The sequence below is a fragment of the Suncus etruscus genome, chromosome 20 (genome assembly GCF_024139225.1).
Source record: "Suncus etruscus isolate mSunEtr1 chromosome 20, mSunEtr1.pri.cur, whole genome shotgun sequence".
NCBI lineage: Eukaryota > Metazoa > Chordata > Mammalia > Eulipotyphla > Soricidae > Suncus > Suncus etruscus.
Genome location: NC_064867.1, coordinates 24,890,728 through 24,915,304, shown reverse-complemented (window position 1 = coordinate 24,915,304; position 24,577 = coordinate 24,890,728). Strand labels below are relative to the sequence as shown.

Sequence of the window (24,577 nt, the reverse complement as noted above, 5' to 3'; positions counted from 1 at the left end):
AACCGCTGAGCATCACTGGGTGTGGCCCAAGAACCAATCGATTAATAAACAAAGTTAAAAAATTAAAATTGAGGGGCCGGAGAGATAGCATGGAGGTAAGGCGTTTGCCTCTCATGCAAAAGGTCATCGGTTCGAATCCCGGCGTCCCATATGGTCCCCCGTGCTCGCCAGGAGCGACTTCTGAGCATGGAGCCAGGAGTAACTCCTGAGCACTGCCGGGTGAGACCTAAAAAACAAAAAAAAAAAAAAAAAAAAATTAAAATTGAAATACAAAAGAAAGTTTTTCGTGGAATCAAATGTTTAAACATATTATTCTGTTTTGATATTTTTTGTTTTGTTTCAGTTTGGTTTGGTTTTTGGGTCACACCCAGCAGCACTCAGGAGATTATTCCTGGCTCTACGCTTAGAAATCGCTCCTGGCAGGCTCTGGGGACGATATGGGATGCAGGGATTTGAACCACCGACCTTCTGCATGCAAGGCAAATGCATTACCTCCATGCTATCTCTCCGGCCCCTAAACATATTATTCTGAACATTCCACAATATGGGCAGTGTTGAATTGTTAGGTCACATGTATGAAACAAATATGTTGCTATATATACACGACATATATTGCTATATATGCATCAATTCAGCTCAAAACTGCAGTATATGATGAGTAGAAAAGCACTGGGGACAGGGATTGGAGCACACTTGGGCAGCTCATAGCATCTTGTAGAAAGGATGAACTTATTTACAAACATTCTTGAAGTCACAGAATTTGGGGTTTCTTTTTTTATTATTATTTAGTTGTTTTTATTTTTGGGTTCACACCCAGTAATGCTCAGTGGTTACTCCTGGCTTTGCACTTAGGAATAACTCCTGGTGGGTCAGAGGACCATATGGAATGCCAGGGATCCAACCTAGTTAGCCACAGGCAAGGCAAGTGCCTTACCCATTATGTTATAGCTCCAGCCCTCAGGGTTGGTTTTTTTTGTTGTTGTTGTTGTTTTGTTTTGTTTTGGTTTGGTTTGGTTTTTGGTTTTTGGATCACACCCAGCAGTACTCAGGAGTTACTCCTGGCTCTATGCTCAGAAATCGCTCCTGGCAGGCTCGGGGGACCATGTGGGATGCCAGGATTGGAACCACTGACCTCCTGCATGCAAGGCAAATGCTTTACCTTCATGCTATCTCTCCGGCCCCCTCAGGGTTGTTTTTAAGATGACAACAGCCAACATTCCCAGCAGCACTGAAAAACAGTCATCTTTGTTGTAGACTTGATCAGGAAAAGTAAAATATTGTGCAAGAAAAGAACTAGAATAGAAGCCAACAGGTTCTTGGAGGAACCCTTTTTTGTTGTTGTTTTAAGTTATCTGCCCTTTTGCTTTCTTTTTCTAAATGTAGCTTTAGGAAATTGGAATCTCTAGACTAGTTGTGAGAAAAACCAAAACCAAGATGTTCTTATCTTATACCACATGAGTTATAACAGACTTATGGGGAACCAGGCATGGGCAATAAAAATGCTTAGAGGTGGACTTAAACCATGGCAACTGGGACACCTACTTAATCTACTTTATACTCAAGGGATTCTGCAGTTGTCTAGAACTTGAAACCTTGGATCTAAACTAACAATGAAATAGAAAACAGGAAATACCTTTGTGTCTCAAGAATTTCACCTCTCAGGAGTTATATGTAATTCTAAATGCTAGTGGAATGACTGTTGGTAGGAACCATGTCTTATTGGTTTGCAAGCCAAATAAATAGCATATTGTGTTGGAGAGATAGCACAAAGGACTATGCTTATCCAAGACATTTATTAGTCACTTTACTATCATGCTATCATGCTTCATGCATATTTGTAGTAGCAAGTAAAAAGTGTAAATGTCTAATTTTAAGTCAACAGTTTGGAACAGAATGACTATATCTTGACTATGAATGAACAAAGCAAAGAGTAGAAAGTTCACAGAAGAAATTAAAATGGGAGACATATACCAAAATGGCAACCGAGATGTTGAATCTTTGAAATATTTTACTTCAAAAATTTAAAAAAAATTTAAAAGATCAGATCCTTCAGAAATTCCCATCCAGGAGATGAAAGATGTGGTGCTCAAGAGAGTTCTAATGTCAACCAAGGCCACCATCCTCCCTCTCTCACAGCCCCTGCTCTGGACATGTCAGCCTGAAGATCAATGGAGTTAGAAAGAACCATTTTCCTAGACCCTTAATAGTGTGATGAAGAGTATTTTTTAAATTGGCGATCTGCATAAGGGGAAACCACTGAGACATAAAAGTTCCTTTGACAGCAGGAAGAGAGCTGAGCTGTTTTTAAACTTCTTTGGATTCTGAGGCATTGAAGTGAAGTCAGGATTTCTGGGTGAACCAAAAGATTCGAGTTTCCATTCCCTATAATTCTGTTTAGGACACATCTGTTTTCAGGAACCCACCATTCACTCTCACCTTGGAAAAGCCAGGAGTTCATCCTCTATGTCCTCCTTAAGCTCTCTCTTTTTGTTAAATTTTGGGCCACACCTGTTAGTACTCAGAGCTTACTCCTGATTCTATACTCATGGTTCACTCATGGCAGTGCCAAACACCATATGGGCTGCCATGGATCAAATTTGAGTTGGTGTCTACAAGGCAAGTGCCTTACCTATTTTACTGTCTCTCTAGTCTCACCTCTAACTTTTTACTAAGAGAAGTTAGGAGCTACCAGCAGGGTGCGCTTCTGCCTACTGGATATTGAACTTTGGATTTAGGGAGTATTTCCTATTGTCCACTTTCCACACAGGCCCCAAGCAGGTGAGAAGTCCAGGATCCTTACTTGCTTGCCTCGTTTTCCTGGTCTTCCGGTGGGCCCTCGGTGTCCTGCTATTCCAGACTCCCCCTTTGGGCCCATTTCCCCCTGGAAAGAAGGGAAATGAGAGGTGAATTAGGACCTGTGGAGCAAGGATATCTCCACAGGGCAAGACCATCACTGGCTATGAACACAATGCATTTGGTCCTTCTGAATCACTACCAAGCAATTGCTCTGGAAGGAAAAGGGTTGGGTGAAAGAAGGTAGGTTTGTCAGGAGAGAAGAAGAAAAAAGATGGTTACCCGGGTTAGAATCTTTATGGGGACTTGCATCTTGGTGTTCCAAATAACCCAATACATGGCCAAAGAGGAAGAGCTATTCTATCTCAGGAACATGTGTTCCTATGAGGGTCAAGTTGTCTATTTTGCTTTTTTGAGGGGGAGAGGAAGCCTCTTAAGCAGTGCTCTAAGGGCTCCATTGATGCTTCTTGGCCAATTGGGTCAGTGGCTTGGTATAAGGACCTGCGTATATAATGCTGCTCAGCTGCTGTGGTGCTGGGGATACCTGGGCTACCCTGGCAGTGTTGGGGACCTCCAGGGCCACACCTGGTGATGTTCAGAGGCCTCCAGGGTCTCATCCAGTGATGCTCAGGAGACCATGTGGTTCTGGGAATAGAACCCAGGTTGGATGCTTCTAGGACTGTGCCTTCACAGCTGTTCTATCTCCTTGTTCTTATGCTCTGCTTTTCATGCAAAATAAAACCTATGGGTTTTTAAAGAACTGAACCATTTTGATAACTGGCATCTTTAGACTATTTCTCGTCATTTAACTGTGGGGAGAGAAGTTCCAGAAAGATGTTCAAACATTTCTCATTATAATTATGAAAAAGGACCTGGAAAGTATTATAAACCAGATTCCTGCCTGAAAACCCCTTTCAAGTAGCAGAACTAAATGCAGAATCCCATAGTCTAGGGCTAACTTTTAATGAAACCCATTTTTTGCTTAGTTTTATCTCTTCCTGTGGGTTCAGGATTCTTTACTTAAAGATTGCTATAATATCTTTACTTATAGATTTTTATATTTTCTTATAGATTGCTACTAGATTAACTAAAGCAACCAGAGGAATTTTCATTGCCAGGCAGGGTCTGTGAAGAGCTGCCCATCAGGCTAAAGAGAACAGAAACACACAGATGGGTTTCCACATGGTTAGAGGATGATGGAACATGATGGGAAATTCCAATGAAAGGTGAGGTTCAAGATCAGTTTCTTAAGTTCTCTGCTAAGCTAATGGAAGGAATTTGGGCTTGCCTAAGCCACTGATAATTTACTTCTTCCCCAGTTGTCTTTCAACCTATGGTTTCTTTCCCAAGCAGTTGAGTCCTTCAACATTCTAAAGAGAGAAAGAGAGGGAGTGAGCAGATAGGAGGGATTCTTTGTGGCCAGGGAGATGTTGGCATAATTTTTCTCAGTGGTTTTGAGGAGGGCCACGGAGTGTCCTGTTTGTCTGAAAACAGACAGCAGGATAAACAACATTTTTAAAAGGTTGTCAAAGGAAAGCGTGGCCCTTCTCTTCATCAGCTAGAAGGAGCCAGTAATTTCTTGATCTAATTTCTCTCTCCTAAGACCTAATTATGATTATCATATCAGCCCTGCCTTAAAACATCCTGCCATACAAGGTTAAGAAAATTCATAGGGAAAAGTCTAGTAAAACAGAGAAACTGTCATACAAGATTTCACAGTAATTGATTATTCTTTGATCTTCACTGTTGTACTGAATGAAAACTAGCCTAAATATTTATAAATAAAATGATTTCTTCTCCTCTCTTACAGTATTTGCTTTAATGACTTGTTAAAGTCATTACTTATGATTAAGCAATTTCTCTTTAACACAATTTCACATTTATGTTGGCAGAAGCAGCGTTTTTCACAGCTGAAGGCAGTGATCAATTATAATAAATTAGTGCCAGATGACTGAAGTTATTTAAACTGCTTCCTCTTGCTGACTGAAGAAGTCCAGATAAAAATTATTTTTCAGAGTTGGAAAATAATATTTTCAGGTGAATTTCAGAAAAATAATCAGAATTCTAAGGATGCTTGCTTGCAAACGATTAGAATCTGAACTTAATTGTAGAGGGACCAGAGAGAGTACAGCAGGAAAGGCGTTTGCCTTGCATACAGCCTACCCAGGTTTGGTCCTGTCACCCTGTGAAGTCCTCTGCATTCCACCAGAAGTTATTCCTGAGAACAGAGCTAGAAGTAAGGCCTGAGCACAGACAGGTGTGTCCCAAAACAAACAGAAAAAATAAAAGGCAATACAGCAATAATTTGAAGCTAAGTTTTGAGTAACAATAGTTACAACAGGAGGAACCAGTCTCACCCAGCTGGGGAAAAATTTGTTATTCTCTGTCTAGCCCCTAACTCTCCCCCCATCTCCACCCCACACCCTAACCCAAAAGAAGAGTTTCTCAAAATAATTGTTGTCACATCAAAAATTGTCTTATGGGCCCGGAGAGATAGCACAGCAGTGTTTGCCTCGCAATAGCCGATCCAGGACCAAAGGTGGTTGGTTCGAATCCCGGTGTCCCATATGGTCCCCCGTGCCTGTCAGGAGCTATTTCTGAGCAGACAGCCAGGAGGAACCCCTGAGCACCGCCGGATATGGCCCCAAAAAAAAAACAAAAACAAACAAACAAAAAAATTGTCTTATTTGCACACTAGTATTACTTACAAAATACTTTTCTTTAACTCAATTAACTCCTATCTTATTCAGCCCAAGTAAGATATTCATAAAATTCCACAAAGAGATAGTAACAAAGGTTAAGGTACTTATTTAGCATATGGCTGTGGCTGCTGGGACCCTAGACTATATCCTGGCACTGTATATGATCCCCTAAGCATAACCAGGAGTGGCCCCTGAATACTGCTGGGTATGACCCAAAAACAAGCAACCAATAAGTTACATTAGGGGCCGGAGTGGTGGTGCTAGCGGTAAGGCTCTGCCTTGTAAGCACTAACCTAGGGCAAACTGTGGTTCGAATCCCTGGCGTCCCATATGGTCCCCCCAAGCCAGGAGCTATTTCTGAGTGCATAGCCAGGAGTAACCCTGAGCATCACTGGGTGTGGCCCAAAAATTACATTAAATCAAATGACAAATGTAATTTAATTTTAATCAAATGAGAGATAGTACATGAGGTTAAGGTGCTTGTCTTGTATGCAGCCAACCCTGTGTTTAATCCCCAGCACTACATACAGAGCACAGCTGAGAGTGAGTGATCCCCTAACCTAGATCTGAGAACTAGCCTCTGACCACTGCTATGACCCAACCCACTCAAACAAACAAACACAAATGACTGTGTGATGCTGTCACCAGGCTAAAACAGAAACTTTGCAACTAGCAGCTGGGGGCAAGGCAGAATATGTTCAGTGCCAGTATGAGGCTAAAGGCATGTTCAAAACTGCACCTACCAGGAGGGCTATGAGTCTGCACAGCAGTGTTTGCCTATATTCTTGAGAGGGCGGGGGTGGCCCACATCTTTGTGGTGCCAGGGCCCCAGCTCCCGGGCCATCTCTTTCTCCACCGATTCTGCATGTGAGCAGGAGCAAAAGCATGGGTAAAGGAAGGTAGAAGGCGCTGTGCCCACCCAGCCAGGATGTGGGGGTCCTTCTTCCACATTCAGTACGATGGAAGAAGACCCTCATGCTATCTGATCATCATGGGGAGGGCCACTCACTTCATGGGAAGGTCAGAGGGAAAGCACAGGGAAAGCAGAGCTCTGGGACCGGGTAATCAAGAGGCCTTGCACACATGTTCCCAGTACTTACTTTCTGCCCCAGCATGCCAGGAGCTCCAGGGAAGCCCTGTGGAGAGAACCACCATGCTGTGAGCTGCTGGAAAGTCCCTAAAAGCCCTGCTTCACCCACATCTCCCACTTCCGCTGTCTGTCAGTGAGCTTCTATTTCCCAACACCTACTTCCAATGTGGTAGCACCTTTCCTGCTTTCAGGTACTTAAAAAAGCAACATTCTGTCTTTTTTTTTAGGCACCATTTCATATTTCCCCAGGTTTTATTTGTTTGCTGTTGTTTTGGGGCCGCACTTGATGGTGCTCAGGAGCTACTCCTGACTCTACAGCAGAAGTAACACCTGGTGATACTAGGCAGAGCAGATGAGTGCTGAAATTTGAACCCTCATCTGCCACATGCAAGATGGTACCTTAACCTGTGGTTTTCCTTTGGCCCTACCCCCAGACTTTTTGTTTGCCAAAGATTTGGTCTCCTTTTCATTCTTTGGGTGGTTGAGAAAATGCATTAGCCACCCAACTTCTTTCAAAAAAAAATAGACCCATCTGGTCGCATGGCCCCATAAGTATCCCATTTATCGTTGACCAGACAGATGGCCATTACCTTTTCTCCTTTGGGACCTGGCTCTCCCCTTTCACCTCTGGATCCCTAGAAAGAAACCATGGGGAAGAGTTAGTGAGCGAATGCCTGGGGAGAGATGGGTGTTTGGAACCAGAAGCCTTTTAAAGATATATCCTCATTCACAGGCTAAAAATTAGATCTGAGGGAAGATATGTTTTCTAGCCAGAAGCCAGTAACTTCTTGCATTGATAAAGGGCAACTCATAAGTTATTCTGGGCCAGATCCTCCTCTTCCTAGAGGAATTGTGTGCCCAGGTCTGGCTAAGGACCTCTTTCTTGTCTTCTGATGAACCAGAAGGCTGTGTGGTAAAACTGATATGAAGTCACAGATGGCCATGCAGCCCAGCACCCCCAGACAAGTGAGGCTCTCCCTGTCACTTATTTGTCTATTCCATGTGAGGAACCCTTCTCCCTGCCCACTGGCCCTTCCACTGGAGACCACTTGTTGTTCTCTCTCTCTGCACACTGAAAGGCCAGGGCTAGCTTGGAGTGGTCATCCCAATACTGATAACCCCTCACCCCAGATCATATCCTGGCCAGCACATACCTTTTCCCCTCTGGATCCAGGGTAGCCCTGAAGAAAGAAGAATGTGTATTTAGACAGACCTCTGGGCATGCTGCCCACATGGAAGGACCTCTGAATGGGGTTGGTGGTCATGTTATACTATACACTTTATTGAGTGGGTTGGATGGGCTGTATATGTCAAGGAAGCCATAAGGGCTATGTTTATTTACACTGGGGGACCTGAAGAGCACTGGATTTCTTACGCACAGAGACATACCCAAACATACATACACACAGACACAGATATTTACAGAGATTCATATAGACATAGAGAGATACACAAAGATACAGAGACAGACACATGTAGATACAAAGACAGAAACATAGCACACATATAGAGACAGAGAAACCCACAGACACACAGATTGACACACATGGAAACACATGCATGAATAGATGGAGAGCCAGACACATCCAGGCACATGCACTTCTGAATACCAGAACAAGGATTCCCGCATGTTCATTGGTTCAAGGCCCTGTCCCGGGTCCAGCACCCCCAGGGCAGATGAAGGCAAATAATGGAGTCTGGGTTGTTGTAAGTCTGTGCCATTCCCCAGCCCAGAATAAGCATCCCAGGCTATCTCCTCCTACCTCCCTTTGTAGCAGCCCCTATTCCAGACTCTTAGCAGAAAGTCGGGCACTTCACTGACTCCAGCACTGACCTTGGAGCCCACTGGTCCTCTGGAGCCTGGCAAGCCCATCCTGCCCGGGTCACCCTTTTCACCCTATGGGATGAGAAACACAGAAAGACCCATAGTGACATGCCCAGAGAAACCAAGCCAGGATGGGGTTGGATGAGCATGGGGTCCAGCTTGTGACTCTGAGGACTTCAAATGCTCCTCATTCATTCCCAGGGACCACACCTACACTCAACTTCCCACATTGGGGATTACAGAAGTAAAGAGGGACCTCTTCAAATAAAATGGTGACTGGATACAATCAATGGAGCAGTGAATGCTTGGCCTTTTCCCAAACAGGACTGAGAAAATTGGGGAGAGGACAGGGGCACTGGGCTCTCAGAGCACCTGAAAGAATTTCATCTGCCTTGCACCTCACCTGGAAAGGGAGCTTCAGGCACTTGCATTTATTCTTTCTCCCCTGAGGAGCAGCTCTGCAGCCCTGGGGTCCTTATTGAGAAGCTAAGACTCAGGGTGGGCCATGCCACTTCTCTCAATGATTTATAGTGCGAAATCCCAGAAATCTCGATATTTATATAAAACTCTAAGGGCCAGAGAGATAGCTTTGCCTTGCATGTGATCGATCCAGATTTGATCCTTGATACCCCATATGGTCCCCCAGAATCCTGCCAAGAGTGATCCTTGAACACCACTGGGTGTTCCCCTCCCCCCCCAAAAAAATAACCCCAATAAAACTAAGAAATTTTTTACACTAGTCAGTCAAGAGCTTAACTTTACATTCTTTTAGCACTCACTTATTTTTGGAGGAGGTCTGGGCTAGGGCCATACCCTGCAGTGCTCAGTTACTTCTGGTTCTGCACTCAGGAATTACTCCTGGTAGAACAGTATAGGATGCCAAGGATGGAATCCAGGTCTATAATATGCAAGGCAAATGTCCTTACCAGCTATGCTACCTCTCTGGCCCATCCTTATGCATTCATATTAAAATGAAAACAAAACAGGTAAATTTAATCTTAATGACCCATTTTATTACATTTAATTAACACAATCTACATTATGTCAACAAGTAATTACTATGACATTATTAATACTATCTTTCACATCATAATAAAATATCTGAAACTTGTTGTGGCTTTTACATTTATATTATTTCTTTATTTAAGTGTTTAACTTTCACCCAAAATACTTGATCTGCATTGAAATTTCATTAAAATGTACCATTTTAAAATACAGATTCAAACATGAAAGTTATTCAACCTTACTTACATGGTTTTCAGATAGACAAATTAAGGCTTTTTAATTTAAGGTTAAGTTATTTAAAATCATAAATTCCATTCCTCAGTTATCCCAGCCACAATCCCATGGCTTAATAGCCACATTTTTTTTTTTGTGGTTTTTGGGTCACACCCGGCAGTGCTCAGGGGTTATTCCTGGCTCCAGGCTCAGAAATTGCTCCTGTCAGGCACGGGGGACCATATGGGATGGCGGGATTTGAACCAATGACCTCCTGCATGAAAGGCAAACACCTTACCTCCATGCTATCTCTCCAGCCCCCTTAATAGCCACATTTGGAAAGCTCCGTTACTTAGCTTTTTGAAAGAAATAAGTGTACCAACAGAAAGAATGCAGGAGTGGTTTTGTTTTGTATACATCTTTTTGTTTTTGGACAACACCTGACAGTGCTCAGTGTTCGGTGGTTACTCCTGGCTCTACACTCAGGAATCACTTCTCGTGGTACAGAGAGGACCATAGAGATACCAAGGCTAGAAGCTAGTTTTGTTGCATGCAAGACAAATGTCCCACCTGTTATACTATCATTACAGCCCCAAGGCACATGTCTTACATGCAGCCAACCCTGGTTCATTTCCTGGCACTGCATGATTACATGGTGCAGCACTGAAGGCCCCTGAGCACCAGTATAAACATGTATGATGTTAAGAATGAACAAAAATGAAGGAATAGTCTCAGGAGCATTTACCTGCCTTGCTTTGCAATGTTCATGTTAAATTTCCTCACCCAATGGTACAGTCAGCAGATGTGGTTGTGGGTGGACTAGTTTTTCATCACCAGACTTAGGAAAGGGCTTTCCTTGGCAAATCCCAAATGCAGGGTTCCAGTCATTGCACTCCTCAATCCTCCAACCCCTGCTTGATCTGAACTACAGACCCACAGCTTCCACATACAAGTTCATTCTATACCACAAAGTGATGTGCTCACTCTCAGGACCAAGGAAAGCCAAGACTTCTGACCAAGAGTGGTCCAAGAGTGGTCTGACCCCACAAAGCAGAGCTGTTGGCTGATCACAGTCTTGCAATGCAAGGGAAGGATTTGGGTCCTCCTGGGCCATCCTCATTCTCCTTTTTTTCTCCCTGTCCCTAGGAAATGTGTTTCATGTCCTCACATGAGCCATGAGCACATGCCATACTTACCCTGGGTCCTTCAGGGCCAGGCCCGCCCACAGGCCCACGTTCACCAGGAACACCCGGGAGGCCAGGTCTCCCCTTCAAAAGGGAAGAACAAAAGTCAGAACAAGGGGGGTGTTCCTCTCCTTGCAGAGAATAAGACTTCTTTTCTGGGACCTAGTAGGATATCTGGCACCTCCATGAAAGCTCCCAAGATCCTCATCCTTTTTCTTTTCCCAACTTAAGAGCATAGGAAGGAAGTTGAGCTACAGAATGTGAGGGGTGGAGAGGAAAGGAAAATCTGGCATGTTACTCTATTACTAAGGGGTGTCCACGCACATGTATCCGCTATTCAAGTGATGCTGGTGGTGAGGAAGGGATTTTAGACATCTCAGTTTGGATTTGGACTTTGTCTTTATTACCTCCACCCACTTGAATGTCTCCTATGCTCCTCTAGATTCTTGCTAAGTCAGTGAGGTAGAGTAAGGCAGGGGGTTGAGGAGCAGAGACCAGATCTTTGATCAACATGTCAACTCCTTTCTGCTACCTTTAGTGGTATTTACTCCTATCCTACAAATGTGGCCTCTGTCCACAGATCACACACTTTTTGCCCTCCTGGGGCCAACTGGCAAGTTCTGTCATGTCAGGGATGGTCCCTGTAGTGCTTACAACTCCCCAAGACATGAAGGGAGACTGTCTTGTCATCTGGTCCCTCTGCACACACTGGGCTTCTTCCCTAGCCCCTGCAGTTTCTCTGGTTTCCTGGGTTCCTTTAGACTCTATAGTGGTCCTCAAACTACCATCCGAAGGCCACCTGTTGTATTTGTTCCCGTTTTGTTTCTTCACTTCAAAATAAGATATATGCAGTGTGCATAGGAATTTATTCATAGTTTTGTTTCTACTATAGTCCAGCCTTCCAATGGTCTGAGGGACAGTAAAAATTTTGAGGACCCCACTGCTTTAGAGGATGCACCTTAATTTATTCACTATCTATCTGCTTCTGCTCCCTGCCCAGCACAAGCCAGAAACACTGGAAGAACAATGCCTGCAGAAGCAAGAGGGACTTGGAATCCATCTTGCCCTCTGTATGCACTGACCCACTTGATAGGAAGTCTCACTAGTGAGGGAGAAAGGCCCCATTCTACAACAGAGATCCCATAGGCTGGCCAATGTGCAGGCAGCCAGGCTTGGTGCTTACAAGCCAGGCAGACATCACCGATCAACCACAGCCCTGGTTAGTTCTCTGCCCAGAATTTTTTCCTGGTGTCATCTGTACCCTAAAGTTCCCAACAGGGTTTTGCTTGAGCCTCTGGTTAAGAGCAACACACTTGGAAAAAACATTTAGCCAGAAAAAAAGGATTATTTCTTTTGATTTTTTTTTTTTTTTTTTTGCTGTTGTTCTTGTTGTTTTGATTTTTGGGTCACACCTGGCAACGCTCAGGAGTTACTCAGGGCTCTACGCTCAGAAATTGCTCCTAGCAGGCTCGGGGGACCATACGGGATGCCGGATTCGAACCACCGTACTTCTGCATGCAAGGCAAACACACTGCCTCCATGCTATCTCTCCAGTTCAAAAAGGATTATTTCTATGTATGACCTAAACCTCTTTCTTGACCAAAGTTGAGCACCTAGCACCTCCTTCTCTCTCAGGGATCTAAAAGTTCAAGGCTAGTTTCCAAGGATTGCAGCAAGCAACTATTCCTAATTTCCATTGGAGCCCTGATTTCCTGTATTGTGAACACTCAATGCCCTTGACCTCATGGAAACCCCACTGACTACAGCTGGCTCCCTAAGACAAGCCTTTTGGTTTCTGGGTGCTCAGGCTCTTAAGCAGTTTCATTCAAGGAATGGTTGGTGTCATCCCATGCTGCATGGTTGGGGCATTTGAGGAATTTGGTCTCTGTGGGGTGACAAGGAGAAAAGGTTTAAGGCTTGGGACATTCGACTGAGGCTCACTGTTGGTCTCTGCAGACAGGCTATATTTGGGGGCAATCTATGGACTTCCCCAAACTCTCATGTACTTTTACCCACACACAGATATGAGAGTACCCTACCTTCCTCCCGGGCCGGCCGAGCTCCCCCTGTGAGTGGAGAAGACAGGTCAGCGGAGGCTGCTCAGGAACAGATGTTCTGGAAGCAGAGGGCTGAGTAGGGGGCGGCAATTGGGCAGCAGCCTGGGGTGTGGGAGGCTGGGGTTTCCCCATAACTTCCAGGCAGCACTGCTGGCAATCCCAGCACTGCAGCTCAGGCATCTGGGAAACCTGGGTTTGCCCCTCCCTGGTGCAGAGAACTCCCTGGCATCCCCCAGGAACATGCTCAAAGTCCCCAAACAAGAAGAGGTTGAAGAAAGTTGAGGCACCTACCTTTTCTCCTTTTAGTCCTGTCTTGCCAGGAAGGCCAGGTGGACCCTACACAACCATGGTAAGAAGTGGAGAGCACAGAAGTCAAACTGAGGCAGGACTGCAAGGTAGGGGTGGTGTGGGAGGGGGTGCTTTGTCCTAGGCCTTCCTGCAGCATTGATCCATGAGACTAAGGGCCTGGGAATGCCATCCACTCCACATCATTATCCCCAAATGCTTCTCACAGTTTTTCCTCTTTTGGCTCTCTCAGCATTTCTGAGATGAGGTAACTCTGATGGTACATAGGGGTTCCCCAATGCTCATCCCTTCCTAACACACACAGACCCTCATTTCCCTGAAATGTTCAATGTTTTGGGGAGCAGCTAATGAGTCTGGAAAAGTACTGTTTGTGAGAACCAGCTGTTTCACCACCAGTTCTAATTTTTATCTCCTCTCACTAGGCTTCCCAGGTAAGCCTATGGGAAGGGATGTAGGAACAGCTGGCCACTTAGGAGTTCCACGACAGGCACCAAAATGTGCTTTTTAAGAATGTGAAGAATGCAGGGGCTAGGGAGATAGCCTGGAATCAGGGGGCTCAAGACCTTAGTTCCACCCAACACTACTGGCCTCTGGGCACCACCGGATGTGGTCCTGGAGATCCCCAGCATCACTGGGCCTGATTAATGACCCCACATGATTCTATTGACCAACTACCACCCAGAGTAGTCCCCAGGTACAGCTTGAGGAGTGTGAGCAGGTAACAAAAAAAGGACGAGTGTTTCCCAGAGTGGAAGGAACTCAGGACTGGCAAAAATGCGTAATGGGTTTGTATTTATCGATGAAAGTAGACTTAGTTATGTTGTTCTGCAGACATAGCCTGAACTGCAACCCCCCACATCTGAAACATATGCTATAAAGCAAAGTTACTACCCTCAAATTTATTTATTTATTTATTTTGGTTTTGGGGGCCACACCAGGCAGTACTCAGGGCTGATTCCTTTTCTATTTTTTGTTTTTGGGCTACACTCAGCGGTGCTCAAGAGTGACTTTGGGCTCTGTGCTCAGGAATCACTCCTGGCAGGCTCAGGGGACCATATGGGATGCCATGCCGGAGATTAAACTTGGGTCCATCCTGGGTTGGCCATGTGCAAGGCAAATGCCCTACCGCTGTGCTATCGCTCTGGCCCTTAATTTTTAATTTTTAAAAGTGGAAGAGAAAGACTGCATGTACTGCCCCGCAGGAGGGATGCTAACCACAGTCCAGGGGGTCATGCTCAATGCCCAAACCCACAGCCAACACACAGCTGATGCGTCTGAAGTGCTCCATGGGCTGCCTGTTTGTTGAATTTCCCTGTGCAGCAGAGGGGAGAAAATCCTTTAAACCTCTATGTTCCTACACTTAGAGTCCATCTGGGACAGATCTTAGGGAGACTTGTCAGGCAGCCTCCTTCCCAGGGGATCCCCACCCTAAGACTAGGCCTGGAGTACAGAAGGTAAGACACTTGTCTTGTTGTTGTTGACACAGTTAGATCCTAGCACCCCATATGGTCTAGCTAAGACTTGCCACAATGCTCCTGAGCCCTGAGTCAGGAGTAAGTCCTAAACACAGCTAGATATGATCAACTAAACAAAGACCCTAAGCCCCAGGCCCATCACAGACCATTTAAAGTATCATCTTAGGGATCCAGTCTCTAGGAACCAGGCTTCTGCAGCTCTCCAAGGAATGTTTTTTAATAAATAAATTCTTTAAATCACCATGAGATACACAGGTACAAAGTTATTCATGATTAAGTTTCAGTCATACAATGCATATTTTCTGCCACCAAGGTTCTACCCAATGATGGAGTCCTCATCCAGGAAGGTCAGGTTGCTGAGGATCTCAGGGTCAGGGCTCTGAAGTGAACTCAGGGTGCTGTAGAACCTTTCTCATACCTTTGGCTATTCCCTTTAGCTTTGATGTAGAAAGGGCAGCTGGGCCCCGAGTCTCTACATATTCATTTTTCTGTCCTGAACAAAGGCATCCCTAACGGAGGTCAGAGTTCACAAAGGGTCAACCATTCTCATCAAAAGTTTATAGAACGGGGACCAGAGAGATAGCACAGCAGTAAGGCCTTGCATGCAGCCAACCCAGGAGGGACCCGATTCAATTCCTGGCATATTCCATATGGTTCCTCAGCCTTCCAGGGGCGATTTCTGAATGCTGAGCTAAGAGTAGCCCCTGAGCACCGCTGGGTGTGGCCTCAAATCAATAAATCAATAAATAAATAATAAACAAAGTTTAAAAAATGTTTATAGAACTGTAGCGATAGCACAGCAAGTAGGGTATTTGCTTTGCATGTGTCCAACCCAGACTCTACACCTTGGTTTCCCAAATGATCCCTAGCATAGCCAGAGTGATTCCTGAATGCAAAGCCGAAGTAACCCTTGAGCATCATTAAGTGTGAACAACAGCAACAACAAAAATTGATCATTATAATAACAATCAAATCCATCTAGGTAGCCTCATGTGGACATCTCTCTCTCAAGGCCAGTCCAAAAAGATCGTGATTATTCCTATGGCATTAAGAGGAAATTAAGAATATCAATCAAAGGAGCAACCATGTTTTGAGGCACTGAACTGAAAGTAAGCAGGTGGGGAGGAAGTTCAAAGCATGTTCAAAGGGGCTTCCCTGCCCCAGGAGAAGGCAGCAGAGGGGACAGAGCACCCACCTGGGGGCCAGGGGGTCCAGGGGAGCTGAGCGATCCATGCACACATGGGCTCTGTGTACTCTCAAGTTTCAGGATGAGGTTCTTCAGGTCTGGGGAGAGAAGCTCCAAAGCAAAGCAACACAAAATCATAGTCAGACTTAGGGAACAGAGGAGGAGTATCACCCTGGTGGACACTGGCCTGTTCTCTTGGTCAATGGCTCCCTGATACCCCCCAAGAAGGCATTCTGCTGGTTATCAGCTCCTGCTCTCTCCTCCACATGACTTGAGTAGATGACACCCACACTGATCGCTGGGGTTTCCAGACCTGATATCCTAAACAGGATTGTCCCTTAGAAACCAACCAAGGGCCAGTCACCAACATCTGCCACACTTACACTTTCCATATGCTGGTGGCCACAATCCATAAAGCTATGAAAATGTCAATAAATATTTCCTACCACCCAATACACCCTCCAAGAAGATCACTTCAACAGGCATCTTGGATTAAAATGATTGAAACCGTGACCTTGTTTTTCTGTAAATTTTTCCTAAGTCTATAGAGTGAGATAAGTGTGTTATTTATTTATGTGTGTCTTCATTTCTATAGCTATAGGGGTCAAACCTAGGGCCTCATATGCCTGGAATGGGCCCTACCCTTGAGTCACCAACCTGGTTCAAACCTGAGGAAGGAGACAGGCCAGAACCTTCAAAGCATTCATAGTCCAGGTCCCAGCTTATGGCATTAAGGCAAAGGACAGATTCCTTCTGAGAATATTCTAGAAGTGACTGGGGCTCTGAGGTGAGTTCCAAGGAGTCCTATTTCCTTTTTTTTTTGTTTTGTTTTTTGTTTTTTGTTTTTTTGGTTTTTTGGTTTTTGGGTCACATCCGGCAGTGCTCAGGGAACCACATGGGGTGCCGGGATTCGAACCACTCTCTGCATGCAAAGCAAATGCCTTACCTCCGTGCTATCTCTCTGGCCCCTATTTTCATCTTTATACAATCCCCCTTGACACTCACCAGATTGCGGCCCTCTCTGAAGAATGGTGGTGGGAACAAGGGGGGTGGTGGGGGCGTCAGAAGGCAGCAGGCTTTGGGGCTGCTCCGCTTCTTCTGATCCTGGCCAGGAAGGGCTGTTCAGAGAAATCCTCTGCTTATTCATTTGCAAAGGGCCTCTAGTACCCACTATGCCCAGGAGAGTCTGCTACTACCTACACTTCCAGCTCCAGAATCTCACTTGTGACCTCACCTCCTGCTGGCTACTTAAGCCTCAAGGTCCTTGACTGAATGAGAGGATTCAAAAATACCAGCAGACAAACCTTGCCCTGTGACAGCTAGAAAGCTCGTGTCTCCTCCTTCAGACCCCAACTAGTCACTTTGAAAAGTTCAGGCAGATTCGTGTTCTGCCCCCAAGCAATGGAGCATAGCCACAAGTCATGTTGGTTCACAGAAGTGAGGTTGTGTGAAGAAAAAATTGCTTTCTGCAGGACCTAGAACCTTCTTTCTAACCCATATTTGGGTCTAAATTTACACTGTTTGGGGTACATGGGTTTGATAAGCTGGTGCACAGACCCAAGCCCCAACTTCCTTGTAACCGCCAAAGCATCTTATTTTGCCTACCTGTGCAGCACCCAAAGTGTTTGACCAGAAGAAGGGCACAGAGTGAACATACCCTAGAAGCCAGCATTTAGGTCACAACACAGATAAACAGAAACACACACAAACACATCAAAACACACACACACACACACACACACACACACACACACATCCTGTTTCCACTCCTTCTCATCCATCATCCTGACTGCTAACCCTGGGGACTCACTGGTCCTTTTTTGAATGTTATGTAAGATGGAACCAACACAACCTGGATGCTTGTCTCTGGCCTGACTTCTTTCACTCAACACAGTGTGTGGGGGAAGCCACACAGGTATGTATGGTTGGTAGTTGCCAGAGAGCAATGTCTCTATGTTTCCACTGTGTGACTAAATTTTGACTCACATCTTAACTATGGGCTCACCCCATTCACACCCTCCATAGAAAAAAAAAAAGAAGGGAAAGTTATGAGTATTGAACCAAAAATAACCAGGACCCTCAGATATTGCAGTGGGAGGACCAACTGGCTTTTTGGAAAGCTGGTAGACAAGGGCTTCAGGAGTTGAAAATAGGCAAAAACCGAAATCCCATATTTACCTACCTAGAGAGTCACAGCAGTAATATTCCCAAATGCTCAAATCAGTCGCTATTTACTCCCTAACACTGAAGAGTGTTGGTCCCAGGATGGGATGTTCATACCACCTGACACCAGTGTCTGAACTCAGAACATGAACAGGCTCTTTACAGCAGGCTCTGGGCCTGATCTCCTTCCCAGGAGCTAATGTTTAGCCATGCTGTTTGCCCAGTCTTCTAACACCAGAAATGACCCCCACCCACCCATCCCAACACAGAGCCAGGAGTAGCCTCTGAGCACTACTGGGTGGGACCTCAAAGCCAATAAATAAATAATTAAATAAATAAATAGAAATACCTTCACCTATCATGACCTGAGAGTTATGTCTTGTGATCATCATCAGTCCCATTTTACAGGTGAAGACATTGAAACCAAGAGGTTGAGACTTGCATCTGAATTTCTGTAGAGCCAGGCTTCAACCCAGACTATCCTCTGGCCTCAGCCCTCCAGCTCCAACTCCCATGGCTGCCTGTGTGAAGACTTGGGTGGAGGCTAAGGAGGAAGCTTGGGACTCCCTGAAGGACCTAGGCCACGAATCCTGTCAAAGCCTAGCAGTAACCTGCCTGCACTGAACCCAGGAGTGCTTACTGAGGTGGAATAGTTAGGAAGAAATCATGCCAGGAAGGGGCCTTGGAAGCATCCTGGGAAAAGGATTCATTCTAGAATTGGGGATTTTGTGTGCTGATGTTGGGAGAAACTAGGATACTAGGTCTAGCTCTGTTCAAGATGGCAGCTATAATAGGAGCGACAGCCTGAATATTTCCTAACAGAGTAGACCAGAGTGAGACTAACATTGAACCAATAGGTCTGGAGCTGCAGGCTAGAACTCCTACCCCAAAGACAGAAGGCCTAGAGCTGGATCCTGAGCATCACTCGTGCTGAGTGCAATTCCTGAGGCCAGCTCAGGATGTGTGCTGTCCCTCAGGCACCTCAACAGAGTGTGTGACCACTCCTGCTCAAAAGCAGGTGAACTCTGTGGCCAAAGGCTTGCCACTCCTGGTCATACCAATGAGCACAAAGGGAGACAAAAAATAGAAATAAAAGAAGTCATGTGTTTTTCGAAGCCTGTGGTCACTCAAGCCTCAGCTGTCCCTCAGACTCATGGGAATGAAGGGATTACTTGGCCATCTTCATGGTAAGATGCTGGTCTTCTGTCTAAATCTGGCATGGTATGGTAGGGGTGGAGTGCTGGCTCCATGTTCTTTCATGAAACTCTCCATTGTTTGACCAGCGCTCCAAGCCCCTACCCATAGCCCAGTGGCTCTGGCAGACACTCTCTGGTGTTTCCAAGCAGCTTTTGCTTTCTCAGTCTCAAAACTACATGATTGCACAGGAATGCCAAGGCTGGGTCTCTTCTAGTTTCTCCAAGTTTCTTTCTAAAAATCAGAGGAAGCCAACAGCAGGCTGACTTCTGAGCATCCCTCAAGCCTTGGGCATATTCAGTGGGTTGACCCCCTTGGTTGGGGCCCAGAGCAGCTCTCCTGGCCTCTGCAGATAGCTGCATCTGTTCCAGACTTGCCCCCAACCATGAGCACCTGTGAGCATGATCTGGTAAGTCCCCATGCTCAACCACCCACTAGCCACTCACTCTACCTCACCATCTGTGGATCCAGTGTTTGCCCCATGCTGGGAGGGTCACCCCAGAGGACGGATCCTGGACCACTTACAGCAATTGCTTCTCTTATTTTCTCCTGGCAACAGCAGGGGCCAAAGCTCATTTGTTGTCTCACCCTCTGAAGCATCTGCCTTGGGTTCCCCCTCCCCAATTCGGCTCCCCACTTCTCCCTTGACCTACTTCATCTTCAGCAGGTGAAGTTCATCTATTTCTACCCGCCCCTCCCCGGAGATGTTTGTTTTTAGCACCGTCTAGTTTATTTACGGCTCATTCCGGCTCAGAATATTTCCATCAGGTGGATGTGTTTGGGGACAGCTTTCCCCCCCCCTCCCTCCCAGACAACTAAGCCAGGACTTCACATGTCTATTTTGGTGCCATCAGAGAGTGGACTGTGAGTCTCCCTCTTGGGCCTCTGCTCTGCTGGCTTGGGTGCCTTGTAGCTGAGATGCAGCCTGCAAAGTCCCAACTAACTCTGCTGTAATGGAAGCAATGAGTATATGTGCATGTATGTATGTGTGTGAGAATGCATCTGTGTGTTCGTGTATGTCTGTATGTGCAGCATTTGGTTGTACATTTTCATTTCCAGCTGCCTAGAAAATCTGATTCTCAAAGACCTTCAGGATCAGGCCCCAAACTTCAGGATACAGAAATCGTTTTGTTTGAGGTTGTTTTTTAGGGGGTCACACCTGGAAGTGCTCAGGCAGATCTTACTCCTGACTCTGCTTTTAGGGATCACTCCTGGTAGAGATCAGGGGACCTTATGTGGTGGGTGCCTGGAATCAAACTCAGCCAACTGCATGTAAGGCAAGCACCCTACCCACTCTGCTATTGCTCTGGCCCTGTAAAAAGCATTTTGCATGACTGTGACACAGACTTTGGTGGATGTTTGAGGAATCTGCTGCTTTGACTTTGGGCCTCCACACCCACCAGTGAGTTCTTGGAAAGTGATTCGCTGCCTCTTGGTACTGGGGGAGGGAGAGGGCTGGATTCTGAGTGTGAGTCTATTTGCATGTTGTGACAAATCAATGCTTCTGTCTGAAACTCAGTTTCCTCAGCTGACCACAAAAAGCCTGGCCCAATATCTAAGCCCCTTCAGAGAGAAAGGAGCACCATGTTTTCATGCCCATTACGTCCTGCACCCACCAAAACTACCTGCAGAGTCTCTCCCCATACCATCAAGCAAATGTGACATTGGAAGTCTCCAAGGAAAGTGCTACAAACACCAGCCTCTGCTCCCTGGGGAAGGTCTTGGCACTCTCAAACTACCCTGCACTTGCCCCTGCAGGTGGAAAGCTCTATAGCTTCTTCTTTCCACCTTCCTACTTTGGTCTTTCCCATCCATGGGCCATGGAGCTGGAACATCATGGATGAGCAGAAGGGGAGAGGGACCAGGCTCATGTTCAGTGTGTCATCAAGTGTCCTGACCAGAAGCAATAGTTCTGCATTTATGATGCTCTCAAAACTACCGCTTGGTCCAGAGAGTTGCTTAAGTCCCATATTTCGCTCTCCTAGGACCCTGCACACAGAACCCTTCGCGAGGCTGTACCCTCCACAGAGAAGGCATTTGAACTTTTCTGAAAGAGCTTAGACTGCAGCTGGTCATCTCACAAACTGCTCCTGAAGTACCAAGACCAGGAGTGGGTGGCAGGTGAGTACAATACCACCTGCAAAGAAAACTTTTAGTCCCCTGAGTGAAAGCCAAACCTACCAGCCTGGAGATAACGGGAAAGCTCTCAACATGCCCCTTCTCCAGATCACAAAACATGAAGTCCCTGCAAAACCACAAAGATAACAGCTGCCAATCTGCCACCTCCCTCCAAGTTAAGGGCACGAAACAGGTACCTGCAAATGCGCACCACACAGACGCACACATGTGCATGTCATGGGCCCCACCAATTCAGTATAAGATCACTCGCTGCTGCAATTCTCAAACCATCTAAGAGATTTGAGAGTTAAACACTGCTAAAAAGCTCTGAGACCAAATCCACGTTCTGCTTCATCCCGAACAGTGCATATATATTTGTAAATATATATTTACACACACACACACACACACACACACACACACACACACACACACACACACACACACACACACAAACTCACCCAAGCAGCAAGCTGAGTAATAGAGGAGCGCAGAAACGGTGAGCAGATGACTTAGGCTGAGTGATGGGGCCGTCATCGTGGGCCAGGCCTAAGGCGGACTGGCGGAGAGCACACGCTGGAGACAGGCTGCGATTCGTCACGCCCCCAGGCCTGCCAGGCACTGGGGTGGGAGTTGGCCAATCCTGGCTTTGGTGTGGCTTCAATAGCAGATGCCAAGGGTCCAGTGGCCAGTCCTGAGCTCCGGGAGCAGGAACCGGTGGACAGCTCTGCTCTGATCTCTGCTAGCTGGAAGCAGCTCTCAGTCCAGGAAAGGAGGTGAGGCTCTGTGCTCCAGCCCACCCCCAGGCTTCTAAGAGGGACCCTGCAAGGCGTGAGGAAGTGGAGTGTAGAGTGTAATCCACCCAACAGGCTGCTTTGCATTTGGCTCCAAAATTGCCTTGTCAATATGTTCTGGAAAACTTCAAAGTCAACCCCCACCGCAGCGTTCTTGAGGACCTGCGGTGCTGCAGGGAAGATTTTGGTTGCTAAGGGTCTTGGCTTGCCCAGCAACTGTCCCAGTGGTGCCAATAAAATTTGAGGGGCAGGGGGAAGGAGAACTGTACAGATGTTTATTTCCCCAGGGCTCATGGGGACTAACTTTTTGAGAAGCAGACTGTCTATAAAATAAGAAAGTAGGGCTGGAGCAGGTACAGCGTTTGCCTTGCATGTGCCTGGCCTGGGTCCAATCTCCATCTCACAGGACTGCCAGGGGTAATTCTTTTTTACTTTCTCTTTTTTTAAAGAATATATTTATTTAAGCATCATGATTACAAACATGTTTGTAGTTGGGTCTCGGTTATAAAAAAGAACACCCCCCCCCTTCACCAGTGCAACCTTCCCACCATCAATGCCCCCATCTCCTTCCTCTCCAACACCTTGCCTGTATTCAAGAGAGGCATTCTACTTCTCTCCCTACCATTGTCATGATAGTTGTTACTGTAGTTACTGTAGTTATTTCTTTAACTACACTCAGCATATGGTAAGCTTCATATCATAAGTAGGTTCTTCCAGCCCTCATCTCTATTGTCTCTGGGTATTATTACAAGACTGTCTTTTATTATTCTTAAATCCCATGTGCACCCAAAAGCAAAATTAATTAACTAACATACAAAAGTGTCAGGTATTGACTCCATGTTTACATCTATTTGACACAGTAGAGGCATGAGTGTGCCCACACACTCACTATATTTTTCTAGATGGCAAAAGCCAAGATGACTAGAACTTAGTAGTAAACACTGTTTTTGTTTGTTTCAAAGAATATGCAGAGGTATAGCTGCAGGTAAAGTAAAAAAGCTTTTGGGAAAAGTAGTCAGTAAATAATTTAGCCCCATGGGCCACGTGTGGCAACGTAAGCCAATTGTTGTAGCAGAAAATTGTTGTAGACACTGACATTACACAAAGGGATGAACATGGTGTGTTACAAAAATAAGAGGCAGCTAAAGGAGCCCCTACACGGACAATAGTTGACTCATGCCTGTTCTATAACTCACCAGAGAAAGACTCTTTGAGGCTGGGAGATGACTAGTAACCAAGGTGCCTGCCTTGCGAGCAGCATAAGATCATGGGTTCCATGGGGATGCCAACACATACGCCAAGCATGATCCTGGCAGCACTGCCATCTGTAGTGCTTCCAACCATTTCTGGCTGTACATTTAGAGGTGTGTGAGCACCACAACTACAGTGAAAAGAGGCATGAGCACTGCATCTAGGGTTGTGCTTCCCCAGTGAGCTCCACAACAACCACTAGGAAGGGTGTGGAAGAGGGAGAGGAGAAAGGACATCTCATTAATTCACTCAGGACTTCATTCTTTCAGAAACACAATGAATACCAGCTATGTGAAGTGACCCATGGGTCAGGGAAACTTGGGCTGGAGATCCTGGTTTTGTCATTTCCTGCCAATATGACATTGAGAAAACTTGTCCCTTTGCACCACAGCTCTCTCCTCTGTGAGGAGGACTAGCTGGACTCCACTTCGCAGCTTGTTTTGAGGAGCAGAGCCTTTGGGATTTCAAGGATAAATGGTGAACTTTTCGGGCCTTTTTTCATAAATATATTTTGTTCCAGGTAGAAAATAGAGGTGGTTAACAACTAGGGACTGGGATATTTATAGGGATTTACAGAAGGGTAACACAAGACTGCTTGGGGGCAGGTATATGTGAGAAATCATGAAAAGCTTCTTGAAAGAGGCAGCAATAGAGTTTAGCTTTGAAATACAGAGATTTGCTGATAATGGGTGGGAGGCATGAAAAACCAGGGGTCCTCTCTGATCCTTCCCTATAAAAGTTTCCTTTCTTCTCAGAAACACAGATTCTCTGAGAAAGAATGCAAGGGTGTGACCGAATATCAGACTGTTGCAGAAATACTGTCTGGGCCATCTTTTCCTAAGCCCCTGGTGCTGGGTCATATTCCCATAGTTCTCTCTTTCTTAGAGACCATTTTAAAAACTCTTGGGAAATCTAAATCTCTTGCTACCTTTAACACTAAATTCATCTGTATCATTACCATTTGGCTTCAGACATTTCCCAAAGAGTTTATGTACATCAACCAGTCAGCTGTCCTTAATATGTGATGGTGCACATGAAGGATAGCTGGACTGTGTGATTGGCATGACCTGCCCCATCTGCAGAACTCTGAGTCTCTGTTTTGAGCCTGAGGACACTGTTTAGGCATCTCTTTCTACTTCTCTCTTGCTGTGCCTCTTTTCTTCACCTTCATCTCATTCTTTCACTGTCTTATTCTCTGCCTCTCCAAATACTAGCAATTGA

At 45.8% G+C, this 24,577-nt stretch overlaps 1 protein-coding gene across 3 annotated transcripts in view; it reads right to left on the bottom strand.

The window, feature by feature from the left end:
• Positions 1–24,577, bottom strand: part of COLQ (collagen like tail subunit of asymmetric acetylcholinesterase) — a 53,881-nt gene that overhangs the window by 14,882 nt on the left and 14,422 nt on the right. Inside the window, exons 1-11 of one of the 3 annotated variants that reach the window (XM_049766145.1) lie at positions 21,773–21,869; positions 16,842–16,954; positions 15,846–15,947; positions 13,161–13,205; positions 12,852–12,878; positions 10,825–10,896; positions 8,420–8,482; positions 7,740–7,766; positions 7,176–7,220; positions 6,596–6,631; positions 2,801–2,881 (exon numbers count right to left, since the gene is read on the bottom strand). In XM_049766145.1, coding sequence (XP_049622102.1) covers positions 2,801–2,881; positions 6,596–6,631; positions 7,176–7,220; positions 7,740–7,766; positions 8,420–8,482; positions 10,825–10,896; positions 12,852–12,878; positions 13,161–13,205; positions 15,846–15,947; positions 16,842–16,954; positions 21,773–21,848 — 687 coding nt within the window. In that variant the 5' untranslated portion in view covers positions 21,849–21,869. Of the gene's footprint in view, positions 1–2,800; positions 2,882–6,595; positions 6,632–7,175; positions 7,221–7,739; positions 7,767–8,419; positions 8,483–10,824; positions 10,897–12,851; positions 12,879–13,160; positions 13,206–15,845; positions 15,948–16,841; positions 16,955–21,772; positions 21,870–24,577 lie in introns of those variants that run through there. The other 2 variants (XM_049766142.1, XM_049766143.1) reach the window with 2 other exon arrangements.